A 17,100-nucleotide genomic window follows, 5' to 3' on the forward strand; every position below is an offset into this window, starting at 1 on the left:
CCAGGATCATGTATGTCAGAAACTATAGTTTACTGCTGAACTCATTTTGTCATGGTAAAATAACACAGAAATCGAATAATAACATTTCAGTCTACTTCAGTCTCCTGCCGAAGCTCAGACGCCGCGCTTTGAGAAACTGTCAATCACAGCTGTCAATCACGATGACACGCCCAGCATTAAATTACTGCTAAAAACAAACTGTTTACAAAAATGAAGATCTGCACCTATTTCAGCACAAAAACCAGTGCCTTAATCGACCAGAACTATCTTTCGGGACATTTTATTGCAAGTGTAATATTTTTTTTTATTTGGGCTCAAGTCTCCTTCATTAACACAGAGGAGGCGGGCTTTATGACTTGTACTGCAGCCAGCCCCCAGGGGGCGATCTAACGGCCGAAACCTTCACTCAAACGTAGGCTTGCGGCACACTTGGGGTGTACGCAGAGTGTGCGCGCTCCTGCTTGACGCGGCCGCGCGCGCGCTCTGCGTCCCTCAGACGCGTGCGCTCTTGTACTCGTGTTTGTGTTTTCGTCTGTCAGCAGCGTGGTGTTTCATTCCCAGCGTCTCAGTCTTGTTGGTTTCGGTTTTGGTCGGCGCAGGGATGAAGCATGCACGCTGCGTGTGTGAGCGTATGGTGAGTGCTTTCATTCATCGTGTGCTCGTGTCTTGCATCTTTTGTCAAAGCACGTGGCTCGGTGTTTACATTGTGGTCACGTGCTTTTGTCGTGTGCTTCAGTGTTGTTATGTGAGCGCATGCCTTGTATTGTCTCTCTGTGTCATGCGCTCTCCCGTCTATTGTCTAGTCCCACCCTCCTTGTTTACTCATTATTAGTTTGTCATGTTCACCTGTGTCAATTTACTTTTTGCTTTATAATCCCCCTCATGTTTTCAGTCCTTTGCCAGTTCGTCGTCGATAGTTTCCTGTCTTGTTGTGTCCAGCCCTGTCTTGTCCTGCCAGCCCTGCCAGTCAAGTTTGTTTGTTCGTTTATTTGTTTTATTAGCGTTTTCCCCCTCTGGGTTGTTTGTTTTGCCTTTTTGTTTTCATTTTATTATTAATAAAAACCCATTATTGCTGCACCTGAGTCCTCGCTCCTTTGTCCCCTCACCGACCGTAACAGTATTAGTAAACTTTCTCTATTACACAATTTAAAAGACAATAAACAAGTGTCTATAATAATACTTCACTGTTACGTACAGTCCATAGGTAAAACTATTTATTGATTTTAAGGAAAGGATCTGGGTTTCAGTCGACAGGACGGTTTACGACCACTGGCTCCACAAAGACTGTTTGCTGGTTTTACAGCTGCAAAGAAGACAATCATACAAAATTGGTTTACTCCACACATGTGTGCAAACAAAATTTGGATTCATAGCCTCCTTAAAATAGTGACTTGTGAAGCTACAATAGCACAAATTAATAAGGCTAGACCTAGTACCATTGATGCATGGCAATTCTTTTCTTCCAGAATTTTGGACTATCTAAAGGAATGACCATGTAAAGGTTTTTTTTTTCTTAATGTAAATCTTTCAAATTGAAAATTGTTGATACGTCTGTTGCTCCCCCTCCCCTGTTTGGTTGTTTGAATGTCTTTTTGTTATGTTAATCTAAAGGTAACATAACAATCAATGTTTTCAAAGTGCACTGCGAAGGGAGCACAGTTGTAAACATGAAATCGCAAAACTGAACTGTAAAAATAGTTTGAAAGCAAATTACATCAAGAGACATGTCTTTAATGCTTTTTTATTTTTGATAATTCCAACTTTGAATATTAGAATATTCTAAATGAATACGGTATAGGGGGGATAAGTGGCAATAGAACACAGCCAGGAACTAGGTTTCAAACTACAGTTCCAGAGCTGTAGTTACAAGTGCTCAAGTTTGCGAGGCAGTTTGCAAAGTTCGTTGGAGCGATGGATTTGGTAAACAGCAAATCAACAAACTATGTTTGTAAAGACGGAACTTGCGACCTTAGTTGGCTAACCATGGTTTTGGGAAACGCACCCCAGGTGAGGTGAATAGTAACATTTTTACTCCTTGCACTTTTAGCAATATTGCACAGAAACTATAAGTATAAACTATAAGACGATCATACAACCAGTGCTCATTTGTAGTAGAGGCTTGTGTGTTGTTGGTAAAGAATATATGGTTTGTCTAACTCCATTACTTTGTTCATTATATGGCCAAAACCAAAAAGTGTTACTTTGTGCCCCGCTCTCCCCTATAGACAGCAAAATTGAGCATTTTTAAATAGTTTTTTTAAGGCATGATCATAAAACAGGAATTCTGTTATGAATGTATTAAAACATAAGCTTGTTTGTCGTAAAAATCCAGCCACGATGCTGTTGTAGATGGTGTATTCTGGGAAATTTCCTTGGTTTTGATTGTGGTCCTGAAAAATGTATTTTTCAAGGACTTTTTAGCCCTTCCCCTTAGCCCTACACCTTTAAGCAGAAGATAATTGGGACACCCCAACCCCTTCACATGAACGCATAAAGTAAGGGGTAGGGGTAAGGGGAGAATTGGCATTGGACATAAGCGGCTGAGTTAAAGATTGTACCATGTTTTTTTAAAAGAAAACAGACTGCAGTTGTAATGCTGAGAACAATTTATTTGTCAGACCTTACAGCTTTCATTAAAAGAGATGAACAGATCATAAAGATTAACGTAACTTTGTGGAAAACACAATGCGCTACAACAGATCAAGATCAGTGATTATCATTAACCACCGTCACATTTCCAACAACATCATATTTGACGGTGTTCCAGTCAAATACATTTCCTGCAGTAATTCTGGTACAAACTGCGACTTTTATCAATCCAAAAAGCAGTAAGACCAGTTGCAGACTCCCAGGACACGCACAGATGAGTCTGAAATAAGGAGGGAGAGGGAAGACGGAAAAATACTTCATCGTTAGACTGAATATATATGGACAAACGGCCATCTTTCTCTCTCCACACATTGATTTCATCAGCATTAGGTGTGCGGTAGGCGAACAGAATGACATCCTGCCCTCCCTGGAGCTCCGTCGCCACACGCATGCAGAGAGTAAACGCTGACAGATTTAGGGGTTTATCAGGAGTCAGTTTAACATTGCTGGTTGCAGTTTTGGTTGGAAACAGAACTTTTACACCCACTGTAAGAAAACCAAAATATGCATTGAAAATAATGAAGCAAACAAGCTAAATTCTGCATTAAAGCTAACTGTGTGCTCTGTTGATTTAAGTGTGGTACCTTCAGCAGCTGCTGGTGTCAGAATGAGCAGAGTGAAAATAAAGCCCAACATCTTTTGCTGCAGGTCTGAAAGAAAATAATGCAAAAATACCCATAGAAAACATTCTTCACTGCTTTAACTTTCAGCATTCAAGACATCTGCTTATAACAAACAGTTTTCAGAGACTAATACACAAAATCTTCACAATACTGTAAATAATATTTACCGATTTCAATGTTCAACAACTGTTGTCAGAGAGAGGATCACTTGTTGATCTCCAAGATGCTCTTAGCCGGATGTCTGTCCATTATTTATAGGCAGAATAGGTGGAGCCAAATTTTAAAGCTCATTGTTTTAACACAACTGTGTATACACTAAAAATGAAGCTGCAGTGTTCATTTGGGTCATTTAGATTAGATTAGATTCAAGTTAACTGTCAACACACTTGTAATGTACAAGAAAACAAAATCCAGTAGACATCTAACCAAAGTGCAAATATGAGCAGTAAGTGCAGCGCAGGTCTATTTACATGCTTCCTTGAACAGAAAGAGGTAGTATTATAGATATGAATAAGCTGAGCTAGTAATAAAAAGATTATAAATGTATGTGATAAGGCGTATTATACAGACTTATTACAGACAATTCAAATTAATAGGTGCACACTAAAACATGAAACCTTTGAACTTCATTTACATATGGGTGTGATTAGATCAGTATTGTACAGCCAAAGCGCAAAGGCAGATGGCAAACATCTAGCACCAACAAAACCTAACAGTTGTGGCCTCGCATTGGCTCAAGTATGGGCCTGTCTAGACCAATAAGATGCGCATGAGAACACCAATTAGACGAAAGCTGACTCAACTGAGAGCCACCTTCTGCGCCTGCACTGTTTTTTTCGGTTCTGCAAAAGGAAACCGAACTTTCGCCGCACACAAAGCAGCATTAAGGGTGCTTTCACACCTGTGAATCGATTCAGCTGTTCCCAAACAGGGAGTAAAATCATTACATTGTTGCTCTTTTGCTCTTGGAGCAGGTCGCTTTCAGACGGCAAAGTTTCTAAACAGACCAAAAGAGCTAAAACAAGTCACGTGTGAGTTTCAGGGTTTATTTTGCAGAGTCTCACTCAGCTGTCATGGGGGATGGTGGTTTGGTGGTGTTTGACAAGCTGCGAGCGATGAGTCTGAAGAGTGAGGAGGGATGCGGTGGGGAGGGGTGAGAAGGTGCGCGACGTATTTGAGGACCGGGAGGGAGACGCGCGACTCATGAAACTTCAAGGACACTTGAGATGTTTGTTGAATGACCTCCCGCCCTACTCATAACTCTCTCTTTATATAACTGTATGCCTGTTACATATCCAAAAAAACACTGTGATATAACCGGGCTCAGATCATATTGCTTTTTCACTACAATTGATCCGCTCCAGAGTTCGTTTCAATCAAGCTAAGACCACCACATTCAAGAGATCTTGGAGCAATTGTTTTGGCGCGGATCAGAGCAGGATTGGTGGTTCCCCTTCGGTTGGGGAACTTCAGTGCCATAGAGTGGATGAAATCCAAGAATGGGAGGATTCGGTTCAGAAGCCGCTTGTCTGAAAGAGTATTGAACGGGCCAATGAATGCAATGAATTGGCAGCGTAAGCTTGCACAGGTGTACTTCATTGCCAATTATCCCAGCATATAAGCACACCTGGACCGAGCAAACGCCATCCTTTTCGCTTCAGAGACTTTCTGATCGAGTCGATGAGGGTTCCTCCTGCTGTGACCAGCGGTTCTGAGCGAACGAGAGCATTCTCCCGGTCCAGAGTGTGTACACGCAGTGGCAGACGGTCGAGCTGGGTTTCTCCCTTGCCTGGCGTTCTTTGGGTCTGGTCCTCCAGAGCGGTGCGTATAAAGTTGCAAACTTCACAGAAAGAGCAACACAGTCGTGCAGCACGTCCTTTTTCAGGACGGCGCTCCGACTGTGCGTTTCTGGATGCGGTGGTCTCCAGTCCTCGGATGATGGGCACGGGCACTGCGATGCCATGACTGTTGCGCAGTAAAGATCGCGGCTAGCCTTTGCAAAAGGGCGAACCACCCCAGTTGTCCCCTGCTCTGCAGCGGGCACTAGGGCAGATCTGAGGGTTTCAGCGAGAGATAATCCGTCGCCCACGGGCCCGTGGACCTCCCGCTCCTCTAAGCGCTCCATTCAAGCTTCAGGCGGGGGAAGCGATCCGTCTAACAGATGGTAGCCCTTACGCCCGATGACACCGGAGACCAGACGTCCACCGCGACATCGGAGGGTGGGCTTTCATTGTCCGATGATGATCCAGACCAGCTCGCCCCCTTCGGGTGGTGAGCGCTGTCACTACGGATCCTGAAACGGACATGTTAGCCCTGCTTTCCCGGGCTGCTTTGGCCGTGGGTTGGAGATGGTTTATCCCCCAGCTCCGCGGCCGGACCGACTAGAGGGGCGTTCCCTTCTTCCCGGAGGTGCACAGTAGGCTCACGCGGTCTTGAAAAGCACTTTTTTCTGCTTGTGCTGCGTGTCCCTCCACCCTCACCACTCTTGACGGTGGAACAGCCAGGGGGTATGTGGCGATTCCTCAGGTTGAGTGCGCGATGGCGGTCAATCCGCGCGGCGCCTCTTCTTGGCGGGGTCCGCCTCGTCTCCCATCCAAAGCCTGTAAGTTATCTGCCTCCCTCGGAGCTAGAGCTTACATAGCTGCGGGCCAGGCTGCTTCCGCCTTGCATGCGATAGCCACCTACCAGCGCTACCAAGCGCAGGCACTGGCCGAGCTGCACGAGGGTGGGTCCAACCCAGGCTTACGAGCTTCGCACCGCCGCCGACTTAGCTCTTCGGACTACTGAGTCCGCTGCGTGTGCGTTGGGGAAGACGATGTCCACATTAGTGATCCAGGAGCGTCACCCCTGGCTGATATGCGCAAAGTCGACAAAGTCCGCTTTCTTGACTTTCCCCAAGCCATGTTCGGCGACACCGTCTGTGAATTCACCCAGGAATTCAAGGCAGTGAGAGCAGTTGATGGGTGATGTCTTATCGGCGGTCCGTAGCCCGGTCCGCCCGCCGTGCCATTCATACCTGCTCCTCGCCGAAGGCGCTCACCTACGAGAGCTGCTCCGCCCCCGCACACGCCTCTGGCGAAGCGAGCGCGTCGGGCACCTCGGAAGCAGGCAGCCCCCCAGCCCAGAACGCTGCTAAGTCTGGCAACGGACCGCGAAGCGTCCCTGGGACAGGCCATCTGGAGAAGAGGGAACTTGCTCTTTTCCCGCTGGAGGGCGGGGCCCCATTTCCAACGGCACTTTTTACTGCCATGAAAATATTATGAAAGGGCACTTTTCCACTTCCCCAGATGTGACAGCCCAAAATCTGCCAGTCTGGGACGCTATGCTTTCTAGCTTGCAGATTCAGTGCGTTTCGCCAGTGGCTAACGAGCGCTGGGAGGACGGTCTCCTTTCTCCCACCCCTCGAGCCTCCCCTCCGGAGCTCGGGTGCGGAGTGAGAGTAAATATCTCACCTCCAGATTTTCCGTGGGACCCACGCGCTACCCGGATCAGCACACCCACTCTGCGCTGCCCCACTGCTGGTACGTCAGCGATTGTAGCGATGAGTCCATTAGCGAGAGCTCTGCCTGCCTGGTTAGCGCGGGCCAGCTCTTCGCGGTGGCTCATACGCACAATCAGACTCGGCTATGCGATTCAGTTCTCGAAATGGCCCCCCAAGTCACGGGTGTGTATTCACCAGGGTCAGCCCCCTGTCCGCCCCTGTCTTGCGAGAGGAGATTGCTGTCCTCCTGGCGAAGGATGCAATCGAGCCGCTCCCTCCAGCCGAGATGGAGAGCGGGTTTTACAGCCCACACTTCATCGTGCCCAAAAAGAGCGGTGGGTCACGGCCAATCCTAGATCTGCGCGTTTTGAACCGCTGTCTGCACAAGCTGCCGTTCAGAATGCTCACGCAGAAGCGCATCCTCCGGTGCGTTCGTCCTCTGGGTTGGTCTGCAGCATTAGACCTGATGGACGCGTATTTCCATGTCTCCACTCTTCCTCGCCACCGTCAGTTGCTGCGGTTTGCGTTGAAGGTCGAGCTTGGCAATACAAAGCCCTCCCCTTCGGGCTCTCTCTGTCTCCGTGGGTCCTCACCAAGCCCGCGGAGGGTGCCTTAGTGCCCCTTCGGCTTGCGGGCATCTGCATACTCAATTTCTTGACGACTGGCTGATTTTTGCCCTCTCTCGGAGCAGTTGATTATGCACAGAGACAAAGTGCTCCGGCACTTCCACCTGTTGGGGTTTCAGGTCAACCGAGAAAAGAGCAAACTCGCAGCTGTCTGAGAGAGCTCGACAGTAAAATAGTGGTCCCACTGAAACTATTTCAGAGGCTCCTGGGGCATATGGCATCCGCAGCCGCTTCATGCCGCTCGGATTACTCTATATGAGACCACTTCAGCACTGGCTTCACGATCGAGTCCCCAGACGCGCATGGCACGCGCGCGCACACCGAGTCTCTGTTACTGCGCTGTGTCGCCGCGCCCTCAGCCCTTGGAGCGACCCCTCGTTCCTACAGGCCTGGGTGTCTCTAGAACAGGCATCCAGTCTTGTTGTCGTTTCAGCAGGACCTGTGGAAAGGTACCCAGTTGCATTGGCATATCGCCTGGAGCTGTTGGCAGTGTTCCTCGCTCTCCACCGTTTTTTTCCGGTGCTGGAGCGGCAACACGTGCTGGTCAGGACGGACAGTACGGCGGCGGTGGCGTATATCAGCCGTATGGGGGGTATGCGCTCTCGCCGCATGTCTCAGCTCGCCCGCCGTCTGCTCCTCTGGAGTCATCCGCGGCTGAAATCGCTGCACGCCATTCATATTCAGGCAAGCTTAACCGTGCAGCCGATGCGCTCTCACGGCAGCCTTACGTCCTGGAGAATGGAGACTCCACCCGAGTCTGTTCAGCTGATATGGGCGCGATTCAGGGAAGCCCAGATCGATCTGTTGCTTCCGCCGAGATCGCTCATTGCCAGTTGTTCTTTCCCTGGCCGAGTGCTCTCGGCACGGATGCACTGGCTTACAGCTGGCCTCGGGGCATGCGCAAATACGCGTTTCCCCCAGTGAGCCTGCTCGCGCAGTTACTGTGCAAGGTCAGGGAGGACGAGGAACAGGTTGCTGGTTGCGCCCATCTGGCTCAACCGGACCTGGATGTCAGAGCTCTCCCTCGCAATAGCCCTCCCCTGGCAGTCCCTTCGAGAGAGCACCTACTCTCTCAGGGACAGGGCACCATCTGGCACCCTCGCCGATCTTTGGAGGTCATTAGACGTGAGGAAGACTTAGGTAACCTCCGATTGCGGTGGCTAATACCGTCACTCGGGCTAGAGCCCCCTCCCCGAGCGCGCCTATGCCCTGAAGTGGAGTCTATTCACTGAATGGTGTGTCTCTCGCAGAGAAGACCCCCGTAATTTGCCAAATCAGCGTTGTGCTTTCTTTACGCCAAGAGAAGCTGGAGAGCAGGCTGTCGCCCTCCACACTCAAGGTTACGTGGCTGCCATCTCCGCTCTCATGACGCGGTGGCTGGCGGCACCGTGGGAACGCATAACCTCATCATCCGGTTCCTCAGGGGCACTAAGCGAATTAATCCACCCCGCCCCCTCTCATGCCCTCTTAGGATCTCGCCCTCGCTACACAAGCCGCGTCAGATCCCTTCGATCCTCAACTCAGTATCTTTCTGTCCCTGAAGACAGCTCTGCTGGTCGCGTTGATATCGATTAGAGGGTCGGGGACCCGGAGGCATTTTTCGGTCAGTGACTCGTGCCTGTAATTGGGCTGGCTTTCTCTCACGTCCTGAGACCCCGCCCGCGATATGTGCCCAAGGTTTCTACCACTCCGTTTTAATACGAGGTAGTGAGCCTGCAAGCGCTGCCCTCGGAGGAGGCAGACCCAGCCCTTCTTTATTGTCCAGTTCGCGTTTTGCGTATTATCCGGACCGCACTCAGAGTTTAGATCATCTGAGCAGCTCTTCGTCTGTTATAGCGGTCAGCAGCATGGAAGTGCCGTACGGAAATAAGTTCCCACTAGATTGTGGATGCCTTTCTTTCGCTATCAGCGCGTCTCCCGAGAGTGCGTGCGCACTCCACTCGGAGCTTCGCATCCTCTCGAGCGCGCACGCGGCGCCTCTCTAACAGACATCTGTAGAGCTGCGGGCTGGGTGACACCCAACACATTTGCAAGGTTTTACAATCTGCGAGTGGAGCCGGTTTCCTCAAGGGTATTAGGTAACCCTTGGTGATTGAGGAAACAATTCGGTAGGGTGTTGAAACACGCTTGCTGCGCCATTCTCCCTAACACGGAGGTACGTGCGCCTTTTTATCTGTCAGTAAAGTTCCCCGTCAGGTGAGCCCGGCAGATTCCTCCGTGGCCCCCAGCACTGACTCAGCGGAGGAGTCACTTGCTGGCCCACTACATTGTAGGTCTGCCCGCTGGTCAGCCCGCGTTTTGGGTAAAGGTGCCTGCTATGCGTGATCCCCACTAGGCGATCCCATATGCTTATTCCACCACGGTTAAGTTCCCCCCCCCCTGGGCGGACCCGTGTCTTCCTTCTCCGCTAACCACTCTTTTGCTATGCGTACTCCCCCTTTTTAGGGCTAGTCCATATGTAATCTATCTGTTCTGCCATCTATCCCCCCTTGGGTAACGAATGGTCTCCGCAGCGTCCTCCCTATCGGGATTGCACGCTTCCCAACGTACCGTCGTATTTTCCTAGAATTATCTAGATGCTCACGACTTCCCAAAAAATATATCTAAATCCGTAAGACTTCTGTCGAAGTAGGATAAATTAGGGCCAGGGACACGTTGGAGGACCGCGCCTCCCATGATGTGGGTGCGTCACGCTTGCTTGACTATCCCCTCATCGGGGGTGTTGGTAAGGTGCAGTCATTATGGCGCTTTCCATACTTCTTCCATTCGTGGATTTCAATCAATCCACTCTATGGCAGTGAAGTTCCCCAACCGAAGGGGAACGTTCGAGGTTACAGAAGTAACCCTTCGTTCCCCGAGGAGGGGAACGGAAGTGCCATACTCCGTCGCCATAATGACTGTCCCTTAGCTGTTTGAAAGTCTCTTCAGCTTAAAAGGATGGCGTTTGCTCGCTCCAGGTGTGCTTATATGCTGGGATAATTGGCAATGAAGTACACCTGTGCATTGCATTCATTGGCCCGTTCAATACTTTCAGACAAGCGGCTTCTGAACCGAATCCTCCCATTCGTGGATTTCAATCAATCCACTCTATGGCACTGAAGTTCCCCTCCTCGGGGAACGAAGGGTTACTTCTGTAACCTCGAACATTCTACAACTGCATTATGAAGTGTAATTTATTAATAAAGATTTGTAAATATATATATACAGATACAGATACAGGAATAGAGAACAGAGCACTCTTTAATTATCAGCTGTTAGTCAGCGCCAGCTCTTTTTTCCCCTGGTCATTTCGCCTTTGTCGTGTGCTGTGTAAATTAGTGCTGGGTCGTTCATGAACGATTCATTCATTTTGAACAAATCTTCAATATGACTCGGGAACTATGAGTCCTCTCAGGGAGTGATTCGTTCATCCGCGTGTGCGAACATTTGTGCAGTTGATATCGTTCATTTCAAGTCTTCATCACATTTCGAGTCGTTCATTGCAGAAATGCAGAAACCAATCAAATGCGTTTAGAGCTGGAAAAAGAATTGATCTGTTTATCTCTCGAGTCCTCTATCGGGTCTGATTCACTCGTTCATCACTGGCCAATCAAATGCATTTAGAGCCGGAAAAAGAATTGAACAGTTCATCTCTCGTGTCCTCAGGTTTGAGTCATTCCGTCACGTAAATAACGAATGACTCAAGACTTGAAAGGTGAACTAATTATCATGGCTCCTATCGGTGAAGATTGGTTAAGATTATATGTGACTGTCAGTGTAACGTCAACAAACCACTGACATTTGAAGACATTAAGAGGTGAGCTGAGCAAAGAGACAACAATACCTTCATTGACAAAAGAGCAGGTCAACACTGAATTATTATTTTCTCCTTCTTATAGTATTCTATTTATGACTTATTTGTCGTGTGATTAACCTTTTGGGCTAGTTGTAGATGTGTTTAGAAGCAATTCGTAACATTTTAATAACATTTTGGCAAATTGAACCAAATTAACGAAATTACACGAAAAAAGATTCGATGAACGAGACTCAAAGATCCGAGTCAGTAAAATGATCCTAACTTCCCATCACTAGTGTAAATGCAGACGATCGGATACGAGTCACTTTTAAAAAATAATGTAAGCATGTCATCAAAAAAATAAAAATAAATAAATAAAAAATCGGACACAGTCACAAAATCGGATAGACCATCAAGATCTGCACTGTAAATGCAGCCTTTGAGAATATGCATCAAAAAGTGTTTGTTTTTCAGTGTTTTATTCCAAAAATGTTTACTGCAATATTCCAGTTTTCTTTTTAAGTTTCATTTGTGTATTTGGATGAAACCAGTCGTAGTTTTACTAAAGAGAAAAGTCACCTACAAGTACTGATTAATATTTCCATTTATGAACAGACTACCACTTTAAATAAGCCACAGAGTAAACGACTGTATCATCAGTTGTTAACAAAAAGAAAGAAAACAGACTGCATTTGAAATGCTGAGAAAGATTTATTTGATAGGCCTTCCAGCTATTAAAATAGATAAACAGACCATAAAGATTAACACAACCACGTGAAACACACAATGAGTTACAACAGATCAAGATCAGAGACTATTATTAGCCACCGTCACATTTCCCACAACATCATATTTGACGGTGTTCCAGTCAAACACATTTCCCGCTGCCACCAATGGATCCTGGTTTGAATACAAAGCCTTAATCTGGATCTCAGACAGAACATAATCCCACAGTTTCACATCTGTAATTTCACCAATAAAGCACTGATTTGCGTCAAACGAACCTACATATGAATCAGGGTCCTGTCCGAGCAGTACGGTGCCGCCAGGTCTGACAGAGGCATCTTTCTTATAGATCTGGTACAAACTGCGACGCCCGTCCACCCAAAAAGCAGTAAGACCAGTTGCAGACTTCCAGGACACGCACAGATGAGTCTGAAATGTGGAGAGAGGGGGAAGATAGAAACTTGCTGGATTGCTACTAGTCTGAATAAACAAACCCACACTGCCATTTTTCCGTCTCCACACATTGAGTTCATCAACTTCAGAAGTGCGGTAGGCGAACAGAATGACCGATCGCTCGCCCAGCAGCTCGGTCGCCACACGCATGCAGAGAGTAAACGCTGACAGACTCAGGGGTTTATCAGGAGTCAGTTTAACATAACTGGTAGCAGTTTGGGTTGGAAACAGAAGAACTTTTCCACCAAGACCCACTGTGAGAGAAAACCAAAATATGCGTTAAAAATAATGAAGCAAACAAGCTAAATTCTGCATTAAAACTAACTGTGTGCTCTGTTGATTTAAGAGTTTTACCTTCAGCAGCTGCTGGTGTCAGAATGAGCAGAGTGAAAATAAAGCCCAACATCTTTTGCTGCAGGTCTGAAAGAAAATAATGCAAAAATACCCATAGAAAACATTCTTCACAGCTTTAACTTTCAGCATTAAAGACATCTGCTTAACACGAACAGTTTTTAGAGACTAATACACAAGATCATTACAATACTGTAAATAATATTTACCAAATTCAATGTTCAAGAACTGTTGTCAGACAGATGATCACTTGTTGGTCTCCAAGATGTTCTTAGCCTGATGTCTCTCCATTATTTATAGGTAGAGTAGGCGGAGCCAAATTTTAAAGCCCATTGTTTTAACACAGTTGTGTATACACTAATAAAGAAGCTGGAGTGTTCATTTGGGTCATTTAGATTAGATTAGATTTAAATTAACTGTCAATACACTTGTAATGTACAAGGAAACAAAATCCAGTTTTCAACTAACCAGAGTGCAAATATAAGCAGTAATTGCAGCGCAGATCTATTTACACAGAAGTAGTATTATAGATGTGAATAAGCGGAGTTGGTAACAAAAAAGATTATAAATGTATGTGATAAGGCGTATTACACAGACTTACTAGGAACATATTACAGACAATTCAAATTAATAGGTGCACAATAAAACATGAAACCTTTGAACTTCATTTACAATGGATGTGATGAAATTAGTATTGTGCAGCCAAAGTGCAAAGGCAGATGGCAAACGTCTAGCACCATCAAAACCCAACAGTTGTCGCCTCGAGCATTGGCTCAAGTATGGTTCCGTCTAGACTAAAAAGATGTACATGAGCACACCAATTAGACGAAAGCTGACTGAACTGAGAGCCACCTTCTGCGCCTGCACTGTTTTCCAGTTCTCCAAAAGAAAACCGAACTCTCGCGCACACAAAGCAGCATTACCACAGTAAATGTCACTCACCACAGAGGGATTTGCTCCTGCAAATATGTCTGATAATCACATACACACTCATTCACACACACTTACACACTACAGCCAATTTAGTTTACTCAATTCCCCTATAGCACATGTGGGGGAAATCGGAGCACCTGGTGGAATCCCTTGCCAATACAGAAAGAACATGCAAACTCCACACAGAAAAGCCAACTGGGCCAGCCGGGGCTCAAACCAGTGACCTTCTCGCTGTGAGGCGATCGTGCTACCCACTGCACCAATGTGATGCCCTTTCGCGTTCATGTAAACTTGAAAGATCTCGGTGGCAAAAACTTCCCAACCATGGTCTGATAATGGTCCCAAACAAATCTGTCTCGAACTTTGCTCTACATTTATTTTACTTAGCGCTTTTATCCAAAAAGTCTTCTACAAATTGTGATTAGACCGTTCAAAACATAAAAAGATTTATTACTAAACTTAAAACGACTTGGGTCTGAATCTGTAAAATATTCACAAAGATATTTTTTTAAACAGAAATCTGATACTGGCCTGCAGCCAGCCTGGTGAAAGAGGGTTTTTTTTTTCTCAAAAAGTGGACATTTTTGCAGTGATACGCCTTAGTTTCTTTCAGAGACCCGGAAAGGACGTAGTGGAGGAGAAAAAATTGGCTGGGTGAAAAAAAAAAAAAAAATGGGTGAAGGAAAAAAATAGCTGGGAGGAAAATATATATTTTTAAGTTTTTGCGTTCTCTCGCAAAGTTTTGCATTATCTCGCAAAGATGTTTTGTGTTCACTCGCAAAGTTTTGCGTTATCTCACAAAGATGTTTTGTGTTCACTCGCAAAGTTTTGCGTTATCTCACAAAGATGTTTTGTGTTCACTCGCAAAGTTTTGCGCTATCTCACAAAGATGATTTGTGTTCACTCGCAAAGTTTTGCGCTATCTCACAAAGATGATTTGCATTCTCTCGCAAAACTGTTTCTACACAAACACTTCCTGTTTACTTTACTCATGTAAACCCTCCTGTTTTTGCCGAAATTCTCGTGTATTTTACCATTCTATCCTACTTACTTTACAATAAAGCTGTGCGTTGATCGTCGCCTTTCAAATGCTACCTCAGAACCAGTGAATACATGTGTAAGCTCTGACTGACAGACGCGCTCCATACAATAAACTGATCCCAGATCAGCTTCTGTACGCGCCATGTAAAGTGACACCTCTGTTATCAAACAAGTGAGCAGCAAATGAATCTCATGTTTTGTTTTGTTTGATAACAGAGGTCTCTCTGTAAGAATGCAAAGATATATTATGAAGCATTCCATTACTTTAGAAACTGTTTGTGCTCATTTAAGAGGAAATTAGCTGTTTAAAATAAAACATGCAGGACGGAGATGTTTATTTATTATTCAGTGTATTTGTCTGTTTAAACATACAACTGAATCCAAAAGTGTCCTGCACTTTTGCTCCTCTGTAAATGGCGCGTACAGAAGCTGGTCTGGGATCAGTTTATTGTATGGGGCGCGTCTGTCAGTCAGAGCTTACACATGCATTCACTGGTTCAGAGGTAGCACATGAAAGGCGACAATCGACGCACAGCTTTATTGTAAAGAAAGTGGGATAGAATGGTAAAATACAGGAGAATTTCGGCAATACGGGAGGGTTTAAGAGAGTGCAGTCAACAGGAAGTGTTTGTGGAGAAACATTTTTGCGAGAGAACGTAAAACATTTTTGCGAAATAACACAAAACTTGAAAATATATATTTTCCTCCCACGCATTTTTTTCTTTCACCCATTTTTTTCCTCCTACCCATTATTTTTTTTCACCCAGCCAATTTTTTCTACTCCACTACGCCCCCTTCCGGGTCTCCGTAGATTCTATTTAACTATGAGATTTAAATACTGCATTTTAGGGACATTTTAAGCAGTACTTTTTTTGCTGGATTAGAAAAATTAAAACAAGAAAAATTAAAACAAGACTAATTGTAAAAATACAAACGTATAACATCATATATCATTAGGAAAAAATAGGAATCTGTTGATCATTCATCATTTTCTTTAGAGCTGTAATGCACTCCAGAATCTGGCAGATTGATTAGCTGTAGGCTCTAGAAGAGTCATCTGAAGCGTTGTCATACAGTGTTATGCCTGGATTTCATCAATAGCCATGCATTTACTAACACACACTTTATCTGAAGTATTTGGAAGTAATTTGCATTTTCTTCTGGGTGAAAAGCATCATAAGAACATTGCTTTGTGGCTCAATGCATTACAGCAGTGTTTTCAAAAGTCTAAACACTTATATAGTGTACAACCAAGCACATGTGGTCAGAACATAAACAAGTAACAGGTAATGAAGTGTCAAGTGTTTTTCCCATAGTAAAGCCAGTCTAGGCAGAATGGCAGCATGCGTCTGTAGCTCCGCCTCCTTGCCCTTGTTTGGTATCTCCTAGTCAGGGGCACCCCTGGGTAAACTCTGGCCACCCCTGTGGCCACCCAAATATGATTTTGCTGTTGACATTACAAATTTAAATGTACTTATGTAAATTCCCATTATTTAAATAAATAAAATGCATTAAATTATTCTTGGTTTCACCGACATAGCGGATTCACTGCCTCCTCCTCAGCGCTGGTTCAACGCTGGTGAAAGCAAACTGACGCATGCGCGCAGAAAACCATTCCCGTGTGCCTCACGCACTCCTGTTGTTTGCATGGGCGCCGATAAAATATGCGCCGTGAAACCAGAGTATCAGTCTTTTGTGCAGAGGTGTTGGCATTCAGCGAGTTTTGCAAGTCGACTAAACTAAAGTTTATATAATATGATGATGATTTTACTTTTACTAAGCATGGCTATAAAGCAGAAAGGAGGGATAAAGAGTTAGGGAGGTAAGACTTCATAACATGAATTCTCGGCCATGAGTTGGGTCTAAGACAACAGATAGTTCTATAAATTATATATATTTTTGTATTCTTTAGAATTGTCATAATATCCATGCAAAAGGTTTCTTAAGTGATCTTAGCATATCAATCCAGTTGTTACTTTGTTTTAACATTTAGGATTGATTTCTGTTATTTATTTAGAATAATAATAGTATTTATTTAAAATAAAAATAAATAGTTATATTAATTGAAATATAAATTAACAATTTAAGGGTGTGGGGTGGTTCGCCCAGGGTGTCATTTCAACTAGAACCACCACTGTCCTCCCCGATGGTCGTTGACAGCAAGCACATACCAATGACAGCAATGGCAATTTAATATTTACCTTAGGGTACATCAATAGAAGAAGCTGCATTAGTAATATTGTGGCTCAAAAAAAGGATATGGATAAATGATATTATTAGAGTCTGTATAGTGAGTGTATGTATAGTAAATAATGCCTTTTGTTTAGTTTGTTTATTTGTTTGTTTTATTATTTAACTCAATCTTCATTAAGTTTAGACATGGCATATACTATGCTGTACAATAACAGTGTGTGAAAAATAACCTAAAAGTTATATATATAT

At 45.1% G+C, this 17,100-nt stretch overlaps 3 protein-coding genes and 1 pseudogene across 4 annotated transcripts in view; 1 reads left to right on the forward strand and 3 right to left on the reverse strand.

Moving 5' to 3' along the window:
* Positions 1 to 17,100, reverse strand: part of crp1 (C-reactive protein 1) — a 76,160-nt gene that overhangs the window by 46,820 nt on the left and 12,240 nt on the right. The window lies entirely within an intron of this gene.
* The window catches only part of mybpc2b (myosin binding protein Cb), a 218,292-nt gene that overhangs the window by 550 nt on the left and 200,642 nt on the right, over positions 1 to 17,100 (forward strand). The window lies entirely within an intron of this gene.
* LOC101883317 (C-reactive protein-like) lies at positions 2,631 to 3,497 on the reverse strand (annotated as a pseudogene).
* Positions 11,846 to 12,952, reverse strand: crp6 (C-reactive protein 6). 2 transcript variants are annotated; one of them, XM_009297633.4, is made up of 3 exons: positions 12,894 to 12,952; positions 12,688 to 12,753; positions 11,846 to 12,587 (listed from the first exon to the last, which is right to left on the reverse strand). In XM_009297633.4, the coding sequence occupies exons 2-3, from the start codon at positions 12,737 to 12,739 to the stop codon at positions 11,962 to 11,964; spliced, it is 678 nt and encodes a 225-aa protein (XP_009295908.2). In that variant the 5' UTR covers positions 12,740 to 12,753; positions 12,894 to 12,952; the 3' UTR covers positions 11,846 to 11,961.

The sequence above is a fragment of the Danio rerio genome, chromosome 24, assembly GCF_049306965.1.
Source record: "Danio rerio strain Tuebingen ecotype United States chromosome 24, GRCz12tu, whole genome shotgun sequence".
Lineage (NCBI taxonomy): Eukaryota > Metazoa > Chordata > Actinopteri > Cypriniformes > Danionidae > Danio > Danio rerio.

Excerpts from the sequence above, each read along its gene's own strand:
- crp6 (XM_009297633.4), bottom strand. The coding sequence starts at position 12,739 with ATGTTGGGCTTTATTTTCACTCTGCTCATTCTGACACCAGCAGCTGCT. Across the intron at positions 12,588-12,687 it reads GACACCAGCAGCTGCTGAAG|TGGGTCTTGGTGGAAAAGTT; the intron begins GTAAAACTCTTA and ends TTTCTCTCACAG.